Here is a 20973-nt window from a genome sequence, read left to right on the forward strand (position 1 = left end):
CCGACCATAATGGCAGCTTTATTGGGTTTATGGTGGAGGTAACTACCCTGGAGTAGGTACTACATTTCCCCCAGGAAATAATGCTGCTTTCCATTGAGGTGGGAAGTTGGAAATCTGAGCTGGAATAAACCCCACCAAACCTAACTTCATAATCCGAGATGGTAGCAGTGCACACAAACCTTAGTAAATCTGTTCTGTACATTACTGATTTGTATTTGTTACTTGTTAAATTAGCCATATACAGGGCGCTGACTAGACTTTGTCTGTGATTGTGCTGTGGTTGTGTTTTTAAGATCAATAAACAGGCATTATGCTCTATTGTTGTGTATAGAAAGCAAAATAACTTTTGTTTTCCCCACTACTACTACTGAAATGCAGTCAGTTCAGGAGAGACATCACTTAAATGCCTTTACAAGGTATCCAAGGTAAAAGGAATGCAGGGTTGCCACAAAAACAAAACTAAAGAAAGTACGCCTGAGAGTTCCAACAGTGGGAAAACGGGCTCATGCATTTCCAAACCACTCTGTACAACTCTGATTGTGTGCTAAAGCCAAAAATCATAAAATTATATTTCAAATTGTGCAAAACAGTTTGATTTAAATCTGAGTCATGACCAAAAAAAAGAAAAATGGTCATTCTGAATGCCATATCCAGACCCGAGCAAGGTACTGGCCAAAAGCCTTCTTTGATCTCATCTGTGATCAGTTCCCAGTACAGCGAAGGTCCTTTCCTGCTCAGTCAGAACTGAACTGATGACACATCATCTGTGTCATTTGTGCATCAATTGAAAGGAATCAGGAGCGCCGAAATCCTCTGTTGTGCGAGGCAAAAGTCGAAGCAGGTGCCGTCATTGTTTCCTGGCAACAATGGTGAACACCTGCAGTATGATGAGGAAAGCATTGCATCAACATACCATTGATTCAGAACAACAGCAAATAAATGTGAAAGCAGATGGGCTGGGTGGGTGAAAAGATGACAAAGGAAACTCAAACAAACCCAGTGTCTAAAACAAAAAAAAAAAAAATGATCTAAAAGATTGTGTCGTTGTTTGTGTTGCAGCAACTCTGACCAGCTATTCGGAGAACATGGAGCGAGGCAGCAAATACGGCGAGGGTTCGCGGGGAAACCTGAAACTGTGGCAGTCTCAGAAATCAGGCATGGACTCATTCCTATACAGGGTGGATGAAAACATGACCGCGTCCACCTACAGCCTGAACAAAATCCCTGAGCGCAACCTGGAGAGCATGTCCTCCCATTCTGCCCACTCCATCCCTCTGTACCTCATGCCCCGCCCTAATTCTGTGGCTGGTGAGTCCCTTCCTCTTTCCCCGTCCCTCAACTGTGAAAGTTTTTTTTAAAAGGGTATTTGTCCAAGAAGCCAAAAATATGGTTATTTACAGGCGAACGACCATGCAGCATACAAATTTTGCCAAGTTAGGGAGCCTTTTCTTGCAAAATTGGATTGAGCTGCTGGTGTTCAGCCATGTCACGCCCTATTTCTGACTTCTTACTTGCTTCCTCTTCACTCCTTTCAGCCTCTCTTCCCATGCTTGTTGTCCTACAAGACGAACTGTAATCCTCTCCTTTGAATTATTTTGCTATTTTTGGGTGATCGCAATGGCCACTAAATATATAAATATTTAGCGTCTTACAGGCTAATTTGCATGACATAACCTGTATTTTTATTTTTTCCACAAAAAGGCTGTTTGAGTATCTGTAGCCTTGTGGGGGTTCTTCTTTCATTTCAGCTACTGAGTAACCTAAAAAAATAAGGTCTCAACTACATTTCTCCTGCAGTTCCCTAAAATTTGGTTTATTCATGAGAGTAGCTCAGATGTGCTTTGATTTGATTACATTTTTCCTTCATTTTTTTTGATCATCTTGGGAGAAAACTGCTCCGATTTCTAGTTGTCATGGGGTTATGTTGAAATTTCGGGCAAGTGTAAATCCATGCTGGTATTTTGTTAAACTCTCACAGCCCTCTGGTGTAGATTGAAACCACGCAGCAGAATAATACAGTGTGGGAAAGGGAGCGTCTGCAGAATAACATACTGCAGCTGGAAGAATATCACACAGGAAAAACTGGCATTTGTATTGCTAACAGAGGCCTCGTTGATGTTGGGTTTTTTTGGCCTCGAAAAGCTCCCGAACATAACAGTAAATATTTTAGAAAAAAATGTCAGTTTTATAACACAGAGGCTGCCCTAATGGGCCTGATTGTAATATTGTTCTCATCAGAGAGGCTGTTACAGACGATGAGCTCTGTTATACCTTCTCCCACTCCTCCTGGAAAAAGAGTGCATGCGTGCAGACACTCTTATATATTTCACTAAACACTGTAATATGCCTGACAAGGCCTGTCACTGCAGCTATGACCCTCTCTTTATGCTGGTCATGTTCTGCTGTTTGACTCTGCTGTCTGGCAGCGCAGAGACACTGTCGGGTTTAGAGATTCATCCTCGATCTCATCTCCGCCCCACAATAGTCAGATCTTCAAAAGAGACTGAGTGGGCTAGATACGGCTTAAAAGACATGATATAAGCTGCAGATGATGCAAAATATAAAATGGAGAGAGTAAAAAAGGTGTGAGCGAGGGAAGAATTTTTTTTAAAAAAAGGAAAAGAGCATATGATTTTTCTGATGGCATTTGTGTTCGTCAGGAACAGGAATTCCATATTGAGTAGTGGGAGATGGATACATGTGGAAGAGGAGTGAAAGGCAGTAATCATAATCTCTCTTTCTCACTCTGTTTCTCCTCCACAAAGAATTATTAGATGATGTAGGGATGGGAGGCAAGCACAGGCTGAGGATTGGCTGGGCTCACACAGCAGTGGAACATCAAAGCCCCAGGCATTAACCGTTTCTATCCCCAAGAGTGACAGAGACTCGCTTTGATGTGCGGGGAGAGAGGGAGAGCGATACGGAGCGAGAGCAGAAGGCGACTGGGGAGGAAAGAGAGAAGGGAGGGGGCTACTCTATTACCTAATGAAGTCAATGCGTTGGTAGAGCTGAGGATAGATATGGAGGAAGGAGAAACCAAAACCAAGATTTTTTTCCATTCACACGTCATGATGATTAAGACAAGTATTGAGTGAATTGTAAAATTGGAGGATTTACAAACAAAATTTGAACAGAAGCACAGTCAAAATGGATAAACCACAGGGTGAGAACTCCTGACCACTGTTGTTTACACTCTAAAAAGGCAGGCTAACATTTCCCACATTGACACTAGATGGCCTTTGTTAGATCCTTCTCACCTTGCTGATTTGTTGTAGAAGTCCAATGAAAACGGTGGAATCGACGATACTGCCACGTCGATTTAGGAATCTTGTAGTTTTTAGGGATACGGTATAAGTTATATATTACAGCCTAATATAACTTATTAGCATAATCAACACGAGGATATGCAGAGTTGTACGTAGGAAAGCTCTTAGCCACTATTACTTGTCCTTAATTTGCGAAAAAGGAAAATCGAACTGGGACACAAAACTCAGACATTTGTTACACTAATGGCAAATATGTTTCCAGGCAAAATATTTTTAGTCTAAGGTAAAAAAAAAAAAATTACTTAGCTCTTTTAACCAAGGCGATGGCGAAATGAAAAAAAATTGAGTTTTGTTTTTATTTGATATGTACTGTGTACTATGGCCACATATAGAGCGGATGATGAAATGTAAAAGACTGATGGTGATATCTTTGTTCAGTGCCCACAGGGCACAGATTCAGTTCTGACTGTTTTTAAAAGCCTTGTGACCAAAGATAGCCTGGGACAAAATTCAGATAATGACAGTAATTTAATATCTCACAATGTGACTTCTGCTGTGACCTACATCTACAAACCAACCGACTGTAATGCGGCATGAAATGATGCGCTGAGCAGCGCGGACACCGGCATGTGTTAAACAAATTGTTTGAATTTCCAGCAAAGCAGGAAATTCGAGTGGCAACCTTCAGGGATAAAAAATTAAACCACCCTGGAAGTAGTTTCAGTTTAAGTTGCTCCAATGGTCTCTTGCACCAAAAGCCAGGCAATCACCATAGACTATCATTTTAAGAAGCCCAATTTTGTATCGTTCGAAAGCATCTTTTCAGCATGGTGCCATAATTTTGCCAACCAATCGAATGTAAAATGCTGTAAAAAGCACCAACGCCGCAAACACACACCACAATTTTCAGCCCGGTGACTACAGCTGACAATCATTCGGCCATTGTGTTTAATTTGTGCTGTGGCTACATGATAACTTGAAATCCCTCCTTCGTTCACACAAAATCCAAAGCGAAGTTTTACCTTATATTACCCATGTGAATTCAGTCATGTTTGAAACCTGGAAATAAATAACAGCCTAATGGGCATGAGTAATAACGTTATGTTAGGTTTTTTGTTTTGTTTTTTTAAAACAGGCTTTTTGACATGGGAGTTTGTGGAGATTGACTCAGTTTCAGAGTCAGCCTCAAGTGGCCATTTAAGGAACTGCAGTCTTAAAGGTTACCACTGGGTCGGTGTAGGTGTTATTTTTCTAACTTCAGGTCTACACCTGAAGTTGCCAGATTAGTGATGCAAGTACTGTGGAATCTGCAGGTATTAATGACGTAATTTCCAATGTATTTACAAGAATACATAGACATCTCAAGAATCTAGGTGCACCAACAGATATAACTGCCTGGGGAACTGTGATATCCATTCTCAGAGAGAAGGCTCGCTCTTTAGTCTCCAAATTCACTAAATTAAGGTAACGGCTCACTTGAGATAACGTTTTTCATTTGGGGGACGCACAGTCTACATTGATTTCCTTTTTCCTTCATTTCTTTTCCTAATTTCCTTTTTGGCTTTAGTCTGCTTAGATACATGGTGTTTTAACACTTGGAATTATTGTTTAAATACCTCTTCCTCCATTATTTATCATTGCAAGTCATCTCTCTGGTAGATGAGAGGAGAACAGCGAGGCATACAGAGCTCCAGCAGCTACCTCATATCTGTGATGAGTAGTCAACTTCCCGGCTGATACTGGCTCTGGATAGCAGCCCAGCTGGTCTTTGCGAGTGTGTGTGTGTGTGAGTGTGCGTTTATGCCGTTTGTCGCTCTTATAAACAGGAAGTGTCTGATGTGGCTGTCATTACCCAAAGCTCCCTGTTGCAGAGTTCAACCTTTTTCTCACTTCTTTTGGTACACCTTCCATTCTCTCACTGTTCCACACTTGGGTTTTTTCCCCCTCTCTTTTTCTTTTCACTATCCGTGTAGTCTTAGCGCACTGGCACGAGAACTGTGAATGTGATCCCCAGCAGCCTGCTGCATTGCAGATAGAGATGATGAGCACACGGATTTGAGTCCTCACATTCAAACACAGTTGAAAAGGAAAAAAGAGACTTTCCAGCCCTGTAGGCCTGAGTCATTCTTCCTTGGTTTTGAAGCAAATTAATGCCTCCACTGCCCTTGCTTTTAGCCTAGTTGGATGGCCAGCACCTCCCAATTCAGCCAGGGCTGAGGCTTCGGCATTCTCAGCTGCCATTTTCCCTCCATTTTGGGAAACCCATGTGGCTCGTTTTTTGGGTCCATGGCTGGGGTGACTCAGGCAGTCAGCAACACACAAACGCAGCCAGTACACATGCTCTGCACTCAACTAAGCTTAACTCCAGTGGCACAGAAGCCACTCTTTGAACCAAGGACAGGACATGGATCAGTGCTGAGGTGCTGGTGAGTGTTACACAGGCGAGAGGTGCCGGGCTTAGAGGCCTGCTCCTCTGAGATTTACCATGCCTTAGTTTTTAGAACGCCTGCAGAGAGAGAGAGAGGCAGACGACAGAACTGAGAAGAGCCACGGATTTTCAGTCACACCTCTCTCCAACTCCTTGAATTTGACATTTCAAGGAATTTGACAACTTCAGGTATCATGTGAAAGAAAAATTTTGGCACGCTGCTTTATTTTTTCTGGATTACTAATACTGGAACCCATTCTGTTGATCATGATGTACACACCGAGGTTACTGCTGAGGTCTGGGATTACAGATGGGAAGAGCAGACCAAATGTATTCGGGAGTGCAAAATGACAGGAAATTATAAAATTGTTGTCCATCTGCGTTTATCCATCAGAGCTTGCGGAAGACGTTCTTGGTTGAGTCTACAGGTGCACTTCCATCATGTAAAGTGTTTCAGGCCATCTGGCTGAATTGTTTCCGTGTTTAAAATCTGCATGTTGCGGTGACGTGGTGACTTGGCAACTCGGCACTCATCTGTCAAGGAACCACCAACCTCTCGATTAAGTCCCTTTAATCCTTTCTGCATTTGCCTCGTCTTTCCCCGCTCTCACCTCTTACTGAACCGAGGGGTTCAGGTGTGACGGGGAATCTGTGTGCTTACTCACACTGACGGCGCCTAATCTCATTTAACATTCAGTGGTTCCGAGTGTTGGCCCTGAAGACACAGTGTGGTGTGAACAATCAGCAGCCAGCGTCAGACGGTGTTCACTCCATGAATAAGACATTTGTCTGCTGAGCTAATTAATCCTGAGAGGGGCCGGATGGCATCTGTCTCCGTGCCGCGTGACAGACACAGAGAAGAGGGAATTTTAGGACATAACCATATAGGGCTGGCTTTCTGTTTCCTGTAGGAGTCAGCAAGTGGGAGAGCAGAAGCCTGACAACTGCCTCAGGACAATGACATGAACCTTTGCCACCTTCTTAAGTGTGTGTGTGCCTGTGTTTGTGTGGTTTGGTTATTGTAGTCTCTGAATGTACATGTGTGCTGACAGTACTGTTTTTTTTTCTTCCTCTCAATCTTAAAATATTCCTTTCTGTCTCCCCTCTGCCTCACACACACAAACACACAGCTACCAGTTCGGCCCACCTGGAGGATCTAGCATACCTGGATGAGCAGAGACACACTCCATTACGCACCTCGCTGCGCATGCCCAGACAGAGCACCACCTGCGGGCCGGGTCGCTCCGGGCAGGATCTGAGAGGTGAGCAATAAGCCAGAGTAAAGAAGAGCACAAACACACACACTTTTGCACAAACGTGGACGTCCTTATATACCTTCTTAACCTTCTTATCAGTTGTTGCATTGTCTTTACGCTGGCTATGAGAGCTACACATGTGACAGAGTTGCACTGATTATGCATTGAAATAATGAAGAAACTGGCACATTAGTGAGATCTGCCTTCTTCTCTCTATATAAAGACTCCAAATACAAAGATATGAAGAATGTATTATGATAGAAAATTATTAATCTGAAAGGCTGACAGAATCCTGATATGTTAGTAACTAAAAGTAAAAATCTCAAACTGGTGGATAGCTGGATTTTGTATAATAATAATAATGGATTTCATATAGCGCTTTTCAAGGCACCCAAAGCGCTTTACCAATGCCACTGTTGTAGCCACAGCTGCCCTGGGGCAGACTGACAGAGGCGAGGCTGCCATATCGCGCCATCGGCCCCTCTGGCTATCACCAGTGGGCGGTAGGGTAAAGTGTCTTGCCCAAGGACACAACGACCAGGACAGAGAGACCGGGGATCGAACCGGTGACCTTCCGGTTGCAGATACACTTCCCAACCCCCTGAGCCACGGTCGTATATTGGAAGAATGATAGGAAAGACTAATATGGCTGGACTCACAGATAAATGATAAAGAAGTTATATGACTATTCAACACGTATTGATAGTTTTCAAAAAAATATCCTCCAATTTGTTAATATTTTGTGTTTGTTTTCTAAATATTATGGGGACATGTACTCTGGGTCCCACTTTAAGTATAAATCTAAGGAGTAGCCACTGTTCTGAAGTGGCGTTTTGAAGTTTGAGCATTTGTGTGATCTTTGTTTTTATAACCGGAATATGACAGCGAGGTGTGGATCTCACGGAGAAACCAGGCAGAGTGCACACTCATGCTGTGGTGAATCATATCCTTCCTAATTGGTTATTTTACTCTCAGTGACCATAAGCTATTAAATGAACATTGTGCTGTATCAGGTAACATTAGAGATCTGGGTTTAATAACAATCTCAACAGGAAAAGTTTACAAAGGCCATAAATGAAGTGAGCAGTAGTCATTTTCTCATGGATTTCTAAACAACCAGAGAACCTGCCCCCTGCTGGTCACAAGAAAGAACACAGGTTTAAGGCTTCACTTTTCAGACCTGGAGGCTACGCCCATCTTTTATATATATGTACTATGCTATAAACTGACCCATTGCAGTCATTTGCTGTAGTGAAGCACTGCAAGGACTCGGATCATTCTGTGATCAGTAAATTTGTTTTGTTTTGTTTACTTTTAATTTTTTCCACCGATCGGCCAGCTGTTTCACGTCATTCACAGTTCAGACGCAGTGATCGAGACGCTGTTCTGTTCCGTTTCTCATCCACAAACAACAAATCTCGCAAGGCAAAGCTGCATGACGAGCGAGTTATTTTTAAAATTCAAATCAAAGTCAGTGACGGTTCGTTTGCGCTCTGCGATGTCTTTCAGATGCAAATGCCTGCACGTATCGCTAAGCTCTTATAACAGACCAGTGGTGCGGCTGTGCTGTTGGTGGTGAACTCCGGATGTTACCGGCTGTTGTCTGTTGTGTCCTCGTGTCGTCCCTCTGTTTCGCACACAAAGAGCATTTTGTCAGACTGTCTCACTACTAAGATAAAATTTGTCTCTGTGCTTAACATTCAGAGTCCGCTTCACTGCACATTGTTCAAGTCTCGAAAGCAGCGAGTGCCTCTGTGATGGAGCAGCCTCCTTACCACATGGCCAAATGGCCTTATGTCACATTATGTGTCCCCTTGCCCTTCTTCCTCTGTCACTTCGCCAGTAATGAGTGCTGTAATGACAGCCCTCTGCCATCCGAGCGAACACAGATATGCATCCCTGTGTGCTTTAAACACCTGTTAAGACCTCACTTAGATGAGATTGTGCTCGACTGAGCGGCGATGTGATTCCCCTGCTCAAGGGCAGCTGGCTGCCGACAGATGCAGAGTCAAAGAGGTTTTATAGGGAAGAGAAAGGGAAGGAGGGACATGGACATGGACGTGAAGGAAGAGGGAAAAGACAGGAGACATTGGGTAAGAAGTAGTTGCTCTCAAAGCCTCACTGTTACTGCCAGAGCCACTTGTTTCAACCTTCCTCCTCTAAGGGCAGCCAAGTGTGTTTACAAGCCAAACGACTGCATCCTAGCATGCTTTCTGCCTCCTTGGATCAGTGTCAGTGCCTCCCTGAATGCTCTGCTCCTCTGCTTTCATCAGGAGAGACAGAGAATGAGACAGAGAGAGAGAAAAGAGAATTGAAGAACAGGGTTTTCCCCAGAAGATTATGTGGGGACGAATTACCTCAAATAATTCTTGAAATTGAAACCAGACTTGAAGTAGGGAAAACTCAGACTTTTAGTGTTCCTGACCAGACTATTGGTTTGACTATTTTTTAAGTTTTCTAATGATGGCTTGCTTTATTTTTGACTATATAGTACCTGTTTGTAATTCTTCACACATGAATAGAATAATGAACAGGCCTCACACGGCCATGAAAACTTTTGTCAGTTAATTGTCAAGTTAATTTTGAGCCTCTGCAATTCCTAAACAGTGCAAAATCTTAAAGAAGTCCCTTGAACTAAAGCTGAAAGGCTGCACTTCCTCATATCCTGGTACTTTGTACATCACCTCACTGAAATTTAAATAAGAGGATAACTTAAAAAATTGTGTCATTGTCCAAATATTTCTGGATCTTGGCTGTATTACCAGGTTCCCGCTCTTTGTGATCAAAACTTGTGCATAACATTTTAATAATAGATGTGAAATGCAAACATTTAGACAGATTCTACATCATAGAAATAGGCTCGCTGGGTATTTTGCAGGAGAGGCTGCTGGATCTGGACTTACTGGAGACTGTTGGTTATGTACAGTATTGATCAGGTGGTAGCCAGCTGACAGATGCAGCTCTCTCTGTGGTTGATTCTGTCGAAGCTTCTTTTGATGCCAGCCATCGGGGGCCCAAGCTGTGCTGCTGTTTTGAGGAGAGTGAGTCAGACTGTAATGGACCTTCTTGTGCTCCTGCCTGCCTACCTCTAAGATTTACCACCCACCTTATCTTTTCACCGCAAACTCTCACATAACTGTACACTGCACACACATTTATCCTTGCGTTCTCTCTCCTTGTCTTCGTCGCTCCCCTCCATCCCTTCACCCCTCACCATCTTTTCACCTCGGCTTGCATACACATAACAGGCTGATGGTTGCACCTTTTGGCTGATAAAATATTTTTAACTCCAAATGATTTTATTACTCCCATATATATATGCTCCCTGACAGGAGTGAAAAGTAAGTAATAACTCTTAGAAATTCAGTTGAGCGCTGCATTTGATTAGACATTTAAAGGATAAGGTTTGTAATGTGCAATATTCTTCTTACTGTCAACAAGTGACACAAGAATACCAAAGCAAAGAATAAATGAATGCCGCTAACAAGTATAACCTATGAAGCAAGATGCGGTTTATTCATCTGTGCCATAGAGATCTATTGTTGTTGATTAACCTGAGCATGGTAATTTATTTCCAGTAAGCCCCACTTATAGCAAACATATGCCACAAGTTTATGCTCGAGCTACAAATCTGCATTCATTCATTCAACCTTTTAAAATGAACTTCATAGGGATTACTTTTGAAAAACTGAGCAGCATTGACCTGGTTATTAAAAAAATAATCCCCCTTTTTAGAGATGTTTCATGTCACATGTGTGCACGCACCCGTATTTGTAACAGCGTGACAGGATGTGAACATTAGTGCTACTCCGCCTCGGCTTGGTGGCACCCTTCCTTTAGTCGTTAATTAGGCTGAAACAAAATAATTCCTTCTTGAAACTCCTCAAAGTACTTTAATTATAGAAGAGAGTTCTGGAAAGACTCACTTCTGCTAATTTTTTGCTAATTAGTTATTTGTTTTGCTTTGTGCACCAGTAGGAGAGTGCCGTCTAGTTCTATTATTCTCTGAGTATTCTGTAGAGCTCAGAAGTGGGGGAACTTTCCACAAACATTATACATGGATAAAAAGCACTGCAGGTCAGAAAAAACAAAAAAAAATGCATATTTTGGAGTGAAATTATCCTTTAAGTTGGAAACGGTGGTCTTAAAATTTGTTTTCCAACTTATTTCACACATTTGTTTTTTCGCACATTTGGCACACAGCTGGAAATTGTCATCTTCAGACATTTTCTTCTGCTAGAATTATTCAGCATTGTGTAAGTGAGGGTGCTGCCTGGATTGCAGAAAACAGCTGACTTTGACCTACACTCTCCAAGTGCTGTCAGATATCATGCAGATCCTGCCGGGAAAGATCGGCATGTTGCACGATCTGAAGGTTAAAGACCTTCTGATGTCCGGTCCAGTTGCATTGGACATTTGCTGACATGCACCTCTATCAGGTAATGTCTAGAAAAGTTTAGGAGTGCAATACATGCTTTTTTATCACGTGACTCTTAAATCAATTAAAAGTCTGGGTTGCCACTAATTAGAACTACAGTGGTGTTTATAGTAAACACAACTGAAGAAGAAAGAAGGTTCTTATTTCTGCTTTAGTTAATGTGGTTAGATAATGGTCTAGATTTGATGACAGTGCACCAACTTGTTCAGAGCATGAGATACTGTTATTTGCTGTCCGAGTACAAAGTCATAATTTATGCAGTCTGCATCTGATAAATGCATTTTGACTCCAACTATCTAGGTTTGTAATATTTAGGGCTGTGTTGGGGTTCTTCAGGGGGTTTTGCGTGTTATGTAACGTACTAACATAGTTTTAGTCCTTTGCTTGGTTCTAAGACATAAGTTAAGTAATTGCTATGCCAACAAGGAAATAGTATGTGTGAAATGATCATTTGATTACCACGTGTTATTTTTAAGAACACACATTAGCCATAGGCACATCCAGGTGTAATATGTTGCTCTAAACCAGCTCTGGAAATTACATAAGATCGGATTTATTTTTTTCCCAGCAAATATTATGTAAGATCCTGTTGTTCTGGCCATGCATTTGCTTAGCTGTAGCTCTACATCAACTGCTATAAGACATAACTCGAGTTACAGAAAAACAATCCTTCAACAAACTTTAAGTTTAAGCTGGGAAGTCGTTCACCTGACCTGAGATAACCCATCACCACACTCCCCAAGAGCCCCTCGCAACAAGCAGTGATCATCTAAAATGCTTATCATCTTCCTTCTCTAATATGTCCCCTCTTCCTTCACTGTTGTGCCAGTTTCACTCTCCTTTTCTCTTCCCTCTTTTCTTGTTTCTGTCCTCCACCTCCCATCCTCCTCTCCTTTCCTCCTCCTCTGCATCTCATCTTCCTCCTCCTCTTTTTTTCCCTCCTTCTCAAGGCTGTTCAGCCACCGTGAGTCATCCTCACCTGGTGAATAATTAAAAAGTCTGAGACTCTCACTCCGTCTGGCCGTGGAGGGTTGGCGTTAGAGGAGGAGGACGATGAGGAGGAGGAGGAGGAGGAGGAGGAGGGGGGGAGGTGGAGTGATACCTTGCTCAATGCTGCCTGAGGTGGAGTGTTATGGGCAGGATTATGAGTAACTGCCAACCATCCCTCTCAATCGTGCACACGCGCACACACACACTTGCTCTCACCATCCTGGAAACAACTCCCCTAGCCCCTGTTCACAACATGGCTGCCATGTTTTCCTGAAATACCTGACACAGTGGAGCAGCGGTGGCTGTACGACTTAACGTGCATGAAGAGATGTAATCGTTTCTGCCATTTGGAGGATGGTGTGAGGTTGCGCTTAGTAATTCCACAAGGACGGAAGAAGCTTTACGGGCACGTTTGGCGTTCAGTCACCCCCAAGATAATTGGATTAGCACCACTTAAAACTGAGTCTCTGGGTATTTAGCTTCCTACTTCATTGACCTGAGGGTATCTAAGCTATTGTAAGTTGCAGCACTGGGTGGCTTTCGGATCACCAGTTTCGCATCATGTCAATTCCTTCCTAGCGTAAAACCCAACTGGAAGAATATTACATCAGCACAGAGTCGCTTCAGTCTCTGCCTCTGCCTCTGTTTGTGTGTGTTTGTTGAGTTAGCACTAAAATAATCTGACCTGGGAATATGGATGAAACGTCTTTTATTACACTGGGCTGCAGCTGGCACACAGCTTAGTGCAGTAAAATGCAGTGTTGGCCGTGCATTTGGTATAAACGGAGAGCAGCACTTTACCCACTTCCATATGTATCTGCATTTCTGCTGATTGTATAAGACAGAATATTCTCAGCGCAATCGTCACATTTCTTTCTGATTCTGCGATTATAATTAGCATTCCTGGAAAAAGGGGTAGTGCTTGCAACAGCACTTTGAAGTGCTGTGTGGTACAGGACATTAAGAGCAATATCAGCTCATTATCAGCAAACTGAAGTCTTTTAGAAAAGACATACAGCTCTAATGCAACGCTCACTCCCTCCTTGCCCCCTGCATAATTTGCAGCACTGTACCTACACACACACACTGAAGAAAGAAATCTGCACACGTTCACCATCTTTCTCCTAATGTATAGTTTCTACTGCTCTGACTCACAGCGTGCTTTTTTTTTTGCTACTATGCTGCAGAGTGTGAAATGAACTACTGCACTGGCTATTATCTGACCAGCAGCTGTTTCTCACTGCATACTGCAAGAATCTGATTAAACTTTACCCCAGCGTAGAACCCAAAACGAAAACCAAGGTGAAAATCTGATTTTTACAGTTCGTTTAAGGCTCCCTGTAATAACTTCAGATTCTGGAATATTTTATGTGAAATTGCGGTTAACAGGCTTTAACACACACACACACACGCACGTGCGTGCACATTTGAACAAAATAGGCTGTGGAGTTGAGGTTGGAGTCTCTCTTCACGGGGTCGAATTACTGCTCGAACTGGATTCAATTACTTTTATGGGGATTGATTGATCTCGCCCAGCGCAATGGAACCAATTAGATTCTCCCAAAAGTGCAAACCCTCTCCAACCTTCCCTCCAGACATGCTGAGAAATGCGCTCAATGTAATTCAAAGGATTTCAATTAGTAATCGACCCTGGTCTGGTGGTTCCCCATATTTCTGACATGATGATGTGCTGATGCTGCTGCTTCCTCTTTTTTTTTTTTTTTCCTTTCCCCCCCTTCCACTGAGTTACACCTTGCCCTGTGCTCTGACACACTGCACACCGCTGCCAGTTTCCATTCCTGTCCTCACTGCCTTTATTTTTGCTTCTCTCTCATTACCCTCTTTCTTCTTCTCTCTGTCTTTCGCTTGCTGTTTGTCCCAGCTTCTGCAAATAGCGCCCATGCCTGGCAATCGCAGTCACGTAAGTTACTTCAACTTTCATTTGCTGCAACAGGCAGCGTGTTCTGCTCAAACTCGCTCTGCTTGCTGGCTAATGCGCTACATGTGCTCCAACACTCTCACCAGCAAAGCGTTTGGATTATTCACGTAAAACTCTAAGCTCGAAATCGGGCGTAGCTGCCAAATGCTGAGATAACACTTAAAGGAATGACACCGCCTAGAAGAGAGCGTGTTTTTAGTCTCAAAACTCAAACCAGTTTAAAAGATGAGGCCTGGGAGATGACACTCAGAAGCAGAAGACTAAATTTTTACACAGATTTTTATCACACAGCTTCTGAAGTTCATACCAGATTCATTTTAGCCTCATTAGTCTTTAATGGTCCATATGTTGTGCTGAAAAGATGCCCAACCTCTGCAGGACTTTAGTTTAATTACTCCCCCTAGTGAGTAGAATCAACAGTCGGCCATGACTGTTAAAAGCAGTCACTCCCTTGACTTCTTAAAAAATATCTTTGACAACCGCGTGAACTCAACGATTGTTTTGTTGTAAAATATGGGCTGGTAAGTGGGGAAGATCGACAAGAAAATGGTGTGAATAATAAATTCCTGGGCAGTAAAAAGTTGTCGTCTTTAAGTCTTTAAAGTTAAAATTTCTTGCTTTTAATGTTCCAGAAAGTGGAAATTACTCCAGCTTTAACTTTCAACTCCAGCTTTTTCAACATTAAATAAATAAATGTAGGGATAAGTGTGCAAAACATCAAATCAGTGGTGCATTTACTGCCATATTGTGCATCAATGTGTAGCTAATTGTGCACTAATACAGACGGATACATTGTATGCACCTGTGTCGAGTTCATGCACGCTGTGTAATATATTATTACTTGCAATAATGCAACAAAAAGGAGGACTGTTATTGCAAAATATTAAAGTAATGACACAGCTTGTCACTGAAATATCACTAACTTATTCTCTATAACCCTGCAGTGCGTTTTGCTCCCTATCGGCCTCAAGACATCGCCCTCAAACCTCTGCTGTTTGAGGTGCCCAGCATCACCATGGACTCGGTCTTCACCGGCCGCGAATGGCTCTTCCAAGAGATCGACGCCCACCTCAACAACCCCAACGTCAGCACCAACCAGGGCGTGGTGATAGTAGGCAACATCGGCTTCGGCAAGACGGCGATTATCTCTCGCTTGGTGGCGCTCAGCTGCCACGGCACCCGTATGAGACAGATTGCTTCAGACAGCCCCCAGGCCTCACCCAAACGTAGGCATATGTTAATTTTAAATATGGTTTGCCTGGTTTTGACTGCACAAGCTTTGTAATCACAAAAAAAAAGAAGCTGAATTCCAGTTTAAAATTGCAGTACTTTGGAAATCTTAATGAGTCTTCAGCCGTTATGTAAAAATATTTCACGTGTTTGAGCTGCCCTTGAGTGTGTTTGGCTGCCTTTTGTCCAGATGGAGAGGGGCTTCCTCTTACCCAACCCCAGCCTACGCATGGCACCCTCGGAGGAGGCAGCTGTCCCGGGACCCCAGAGATGAGGCGACGTCAGGAGGAAGCCATGAGGAGGCTGGCATCTCAGGTACTGGACACACCTTCGCATTTCAGCCTACAGTAAACAGACAAAACACAGAAAAATAATCCAGGTTAAACATTTGTCTCAAAGTATCAAAACACTACAGCTGATTGGTGTGTTTTTGACTTTTCCCCCCTCTCATAGAGTGCTTTTACAAATGCAAATTATCTATTTTTCAACCATTTGCTTCACAAATAAGTGTGCTTGAAGTGATTGTAATATGAAATTTGCTGCTCTTATTTGATTGCCGTATATTAAGGCAGTGTAAGTGCACAAGCTCAAACCACTCATGTGTATTTCTACCTCTTGGCACTTCCATATCCCCCGACTTTTATTTTCACAGCAAAATCAGTTGCCAAATATTGTGTCAAGAGAATTTGCATGTATTTTTTTTTTTATTTTGCAATGCGTATCTGACTTCTGAGGGAAAGAAATCCTATTGAATCACCTAAACGGTCATCTTAGATTTTAGGTTAGCCCTGAAATTTCCTTGATTTGGTAAAATAATTGTCTTTTTATGTCTTGAATTCACGTTGTTAGTAAGATAGCCAGTGACATGCTCTTTTGAAAATACCTTTGCCAACTACATGCGCAGAGATGGCTCACGTTCTGTCAGAAATTATACAGTTTCAAGCTTTTGAAAGAAAGTTTCTTGCCACACGGGGCTTAGTTCTGAGGTGGTAGAATTCAAAAACAGGTGCTGGAGATAAGCTGCGACTTTGCGTTTACCCTTTTGAAACGTTCCAAATTACGTGTGTAGCTCTTTGTTGTGTTAAATGCTTTTAAATGTTGAGCATTAACTTCCTCTAACCTGCCCGCGATGTAAACCCTTTGTGATGTGTGAAGCCGGCTCTCTTTCCTGTTCTTCTTCCTGTCTGCTGTTGCACCTCAGTACCCCCTCCTTCCCCTGCTGCGTAGCCATCTGCATCCCCAGTCCCAGCCTGATGCATTATGCAGATGTGTTTAAAAAAGAAAAAACAACTTTGCCAGGGAGCCTTATGAAATATTTATACCTGCAGAAAGCCATTTCCCAGCCAAGCTATTAGATCTTGTTAACTCTGTGAATTAATAATTGAGCTCACTCCCTTTTTCACCCCTTTTGTTTTAAAGCCCTTTATTCCACTGTGACCAAAAATTAGCATTCCATTTTGATTAGTCTTCTTTTTTTTTTTTTACCCCCTTCCTTTTTTCTCACTGCCCTCTGATCGTTGCCACCGCTTCTGAAAATTCTAGCTCTTTGTGATCTCTTAGTCCCCTGGAGTGCCCGGTCACACCTGCTGCTATTGTTTAGCTGGCTAACCTCTCAGAAAATTCACCTGCCCTCTGCTATTTTCTGTCTCACCATGTGCCTGTGCAAAAATAACTTTCTTCTTTTCAAATTCATTCTTATATTTGCTTAATCAGTTAATCTGAACATGTTTCAAGTACGTAGCTGTGAATTATGACAGTTTAACACTCCTTCGTACAACAGTCATCTCACACATGAGCATGCATGAACTAACTCATAGTCAGTCTCTCTTGGCAGCCGGAAGCGATGAATTATTAATAACTAAAACCATACAGCGAGACGAGCAGTATTATGTTTCATTATGCTGCAATCATCCACCATGAAGTTGACTCAATCCCAAATGAGTTGTAGCTGTTGTACACCGGGAAAGCTGGCTTTGCACTGACGGAGCCCTGAAAAAAGTGTTATTTCTGAAAGTGTGTCATGTGTCCCCAAGTGCTCCTTGACACCGATCTTGAGTTTGCAATATCCAAAGGTTGCTCAAGGTTGGGAGTACCAGAGGGAAATGGGAAGTGTTCACCTTTACAATTGTCTAAATGACCTGACTAGCAATCTTCTCCCAACTCTCTGTCGCCCCCAGGTGGTGGCATACCACTACTGCCAGGCAGATAACGCCTACACTTGCCTGGTGCCAGAATTTGTGCACAACGTTGCGGCTCTCCTGTGCCGCTCACCGCACCTAGTCGCCTACAGGGAGCAGCTGCTTAGGGAGCCACACCTGCAGAGCATCTTGAGTCTGCGGTCCTGCGTCCAGGACCCCCTGGCCTCCTTTAGGAGAGGGGTCCTGGAGCCCCTGGATGCACTTTACAAAGGTGAAGCATTTACAGTTTGTGTTTCTCAAGTATTTCTGCATGTGGACAGATTAGCTCAACTAACCTCGGGAGAAGAGGGGAAAAGAGGTAAAAATATAATTATGAAAAAAAGAAAACACTGGATGACTATTAACTTAAACTATAGCTACCAGTTTGAAATTGCAAAACAAATTGTCACTAAACGTAATAAATAGCTTTAAGTGTAGTATTAAGTAAAAGTAGTGGACAGGTGGTTGAAATGGAGTAGGTGTTTCTTTATATTTTACTCTTGTAATTTTAAAAATGGTCTTGAGGTTTTCTGAAGGTATTTCAAAAATTTTCTTTGGACATTGGCTGCTTTTTTATTCATTTTCAGTCCAGTCCTTGTACATGAATCATTTTCAGATCAATGTTTATTTTTTAAGCCGCTTAACACTGACCTATAAATCAAGCATTAAAAGGGCACCAAATTCAAAAGAAATAGGCAATAAATAGACAGCTTAGCAAAGAAAAAGTTTTAAATTGTATCTTTAGGCACTTTGTTACTACCGGCCTGTCACAAAAAACCTGATTTTCCTCTGTTTCTTTAGTTGAATCTATGAAAAATGCCAAATATAACAGTTTGACAGGCATGAAATCGTATTTTTGCACCTCCAAGGTGATTCATAAAGACCTATTAACAGGAAAAAAATGTCATATCTCGGCATGCTATGAACAATTTTTTTTAGGAAACTGGGCAAGTGGAGTACAAGTGGCAGGTTTGACAGGGCTTTTAAGGTAGGACAGATTAAAAAAAGACTGGGATAGGTGGTTTAAAATAGTAACCATTACAATTCAGAAAAAACCTGCATACTGCACTTTTTGATCTGCTCTATGTGTTTGACAACATTATACTGTTACGGTTTAGAGCAGCATGCTACATTTGAGATGTCTGTAAGCTCCATCTTTCCCTTTCAGACATTAGTAGTTTCACTTCAGCTGTTTGAGGTCCTGAGCTGTTTATAATGCATAAAAAGGTTCATCTTAATTTTGCTGCTTTGTTTTTATTACATGTTTTCACTTAATTTTCTCTGTAGGTCTAAATGTGTTGATATTTTACATATTAAGCTGTAATTTTTAATAATTTAAAAGTATTTTTCTCACAATTCAAACTTTGTGCCCTTTCACAGTCTAATTTATTCCCTGACTTGAGACAGTGGTTCAATACTAATTTCCTTATACTCAAAGTACTCACAGTATAATTATTACCATATTAAACTTCTTTCTTAGTGCTTGATCTTCAGTTGTGTTGTGAGCTCGGGAAGATATTTCAGTCAGGACAACTGTAGTCTAGAAAAAATTACATTTCCTTCTTTAGTAATTAATATTTTGGCAGAATGGTTCTGTTCTGGGACCTCTGTTAAACTTCCTCATACATACATGGAAAACCAGAGCTGAGGAGAACAGCAGCAAGACACAGATGAAAGGAGAAACTGGGGTGGAGGAGGTTTGCAAAGTGGCTTGCACAGGGAGCAGCAGCTGTAGGCAGGTTAAAGCAGCGTGCTTTTTAGCTGCACCATAAGGTGATGTGGACTCGATCACAGCGACAGGGGCTGAGCTTGACTTCATGGCCTGCCTGAACTTCCTCTAACCTTCACCCTGTGTTTTTCAGAGAGGAAGATCAACTCTGAGGAGGATCTCATTATCCTTATTGACGGCCTCAACGAGGCTGAGTTCCACAAACCAGACTACGGAGACACCATTGTCTCCTTCCTCACCAAAACCATCAACAAATTCCCTCCCTGGCTCAAACTGGTGGTCACAGTCAGGACCACGCTACAGGTAGAAGTCATACCATCTTATTATTTATTTTTGACCTCTATATGAGTTCCTGTACTCGTGAGAATCTACAGTTTAAAGGTATTGCTCTACCAACGTCATGAAAAATGACATCCTAACTGAAATCATTCTGACTCTCCAGGAGATCACCAACGCGCTGCCTTTTCACCGAATCTCTCTGGACAGCCTGGAGGACAATGACGCCATAGACCAGGACCTGCAGGGCTACATCCTGCACCGCATCCACAGCAGCCCGGAGATCCAGAACAACATCTCGCTCAATGGCAAGATGGACAACACCACCTTCGGCAAGCTCAGCGCCCACCTCAAAGCCCTGAGCCAGGGATCCTACCTGTACCTCAAACTCACCTTTGACCTCATTGAGAAGGGCTACCTTGTCCTCAAAAGCTCCAGCTATAAGGTATACATTTGTTATGGCTTTCACACTTATGCTAATATACCTAACCCGACCCTGACCTCAGAAGTAATGAAGTCTGTGCATGCACGTCACTTATTATTTGCAGATGCACTGCTGGAGAGCTGTTTTTGTTTGCCTGCACTCTGACATGCATTGTGCAGAAGTAGTTTCATAAAACTCTCTTTTTGACAGTCTGAATACAACACATCTTTCATAAATTATGCATTTGAAATGTTTTAGTGTAGTATTTCATTATGAAATATTTTATCTCACGCCCCCAGATTCATTTAATTTCATGTATTCAGACAGGCTTCCAAATGTTATTTCTTCAAAAAAACATAAAAAAATGACATCTGATAAATCCACATTCTTCTCTCTAAGGAAGACCACGTGGAATAGTTGAAGATGGGCTGTACAAACATGATGCATTATTCATGTCGTGTAGGGCATATCCAGAGGAAATCAGCATTACAAATCCCTCCTTCCATCCTTCCTTCCTCAGGTGGTTCCAGTCAACCTGGCAGAGGTATACCTGCTGCAGTGCAACATGCGCTTCCCCACACAGTCATCGTTTGAACGGGCGCTTCCTCTGCTCAACGTGGCCGTGGCCTCGCTTCACCCGCTGAATGATGAGCAGATATATCAGGCCATTAATGCTGGCTCGCTGCAGGTAGCTATTCCAAACTGCACAACACCTCAGACCTTTGGACCTTCTAGTGAGGCCGTCAGTGGAAGAAAAACAATGTTCTTGTGATTTAGTTGATAAGCGAACTCATTTTCAGAACAGATATTTACAGTCCAG

The 20973-nt window shown here is 42.4% G+C and overlaps 1 protein-coding gene across 10 annotated transcripts in view; it reads left to right on the plus strand.

Moving 5' to 3' along the window:
- The window catches only part of tanc2b (tetratricopeptide repeat, ankyrin repeat and coiled-coil containing 2b), a 163547-nt gene that overhangs the window by 126019 nt on the left and 16555 nt on the right, over positions 1–20973 (plus strand). For 8 of the 10 annotated variants that reach the window (XM_025909851.1, XM_005458166.3, XM_025909854.1 and 5 more), the window contains 9 exons: positions 1060–1308; positions 6825–6956; positions 14261–14299; positions 15262–15543; positions 15738–15862; positions 17725–17956; positions 19587–19756; positions 19896–20174; positions 20674–20841. In XM_025909851.1, the coding sequence (XP_025765636.1) occupies positions 1060–1308; positions 6825–6956; positions 14261–14299; positions 15262–15543; positions 15738–15862; positions 17725–17956; positions 19587–19756; positions 19896–20174; positions 20674–20841 (1676 nt within the window). The remainder of the gene's footprint in view (positions 1–1059; positions 1309–6824; positions 6957–14260; positions 14300–15261; positions 15544–15737; positions 15863–17724; positions 17957–19586; positions 19757–19895; positions 20175–20673; positions 20842–20973) is intronic. The other 2 variants (XM_025909853.1, XM_005458167.3) reach the window with 1 other exon arrangement.

Source organism: Oreochromis niloticus, linkage group LG8 (assembly GCF_001858045.2).
Source record: "Oreochromis niloticus isolate F11D_XX linkage group LG8, O_niloticus_UMD_NMBU, whole genome shotgun sequence".
Lineage (NCBI taxonomy): Eukaryota > Metazoa > Chordata > Actinopteri > Cichliformes > Cichlidae > Oreochromis > Oreochromis niloticus.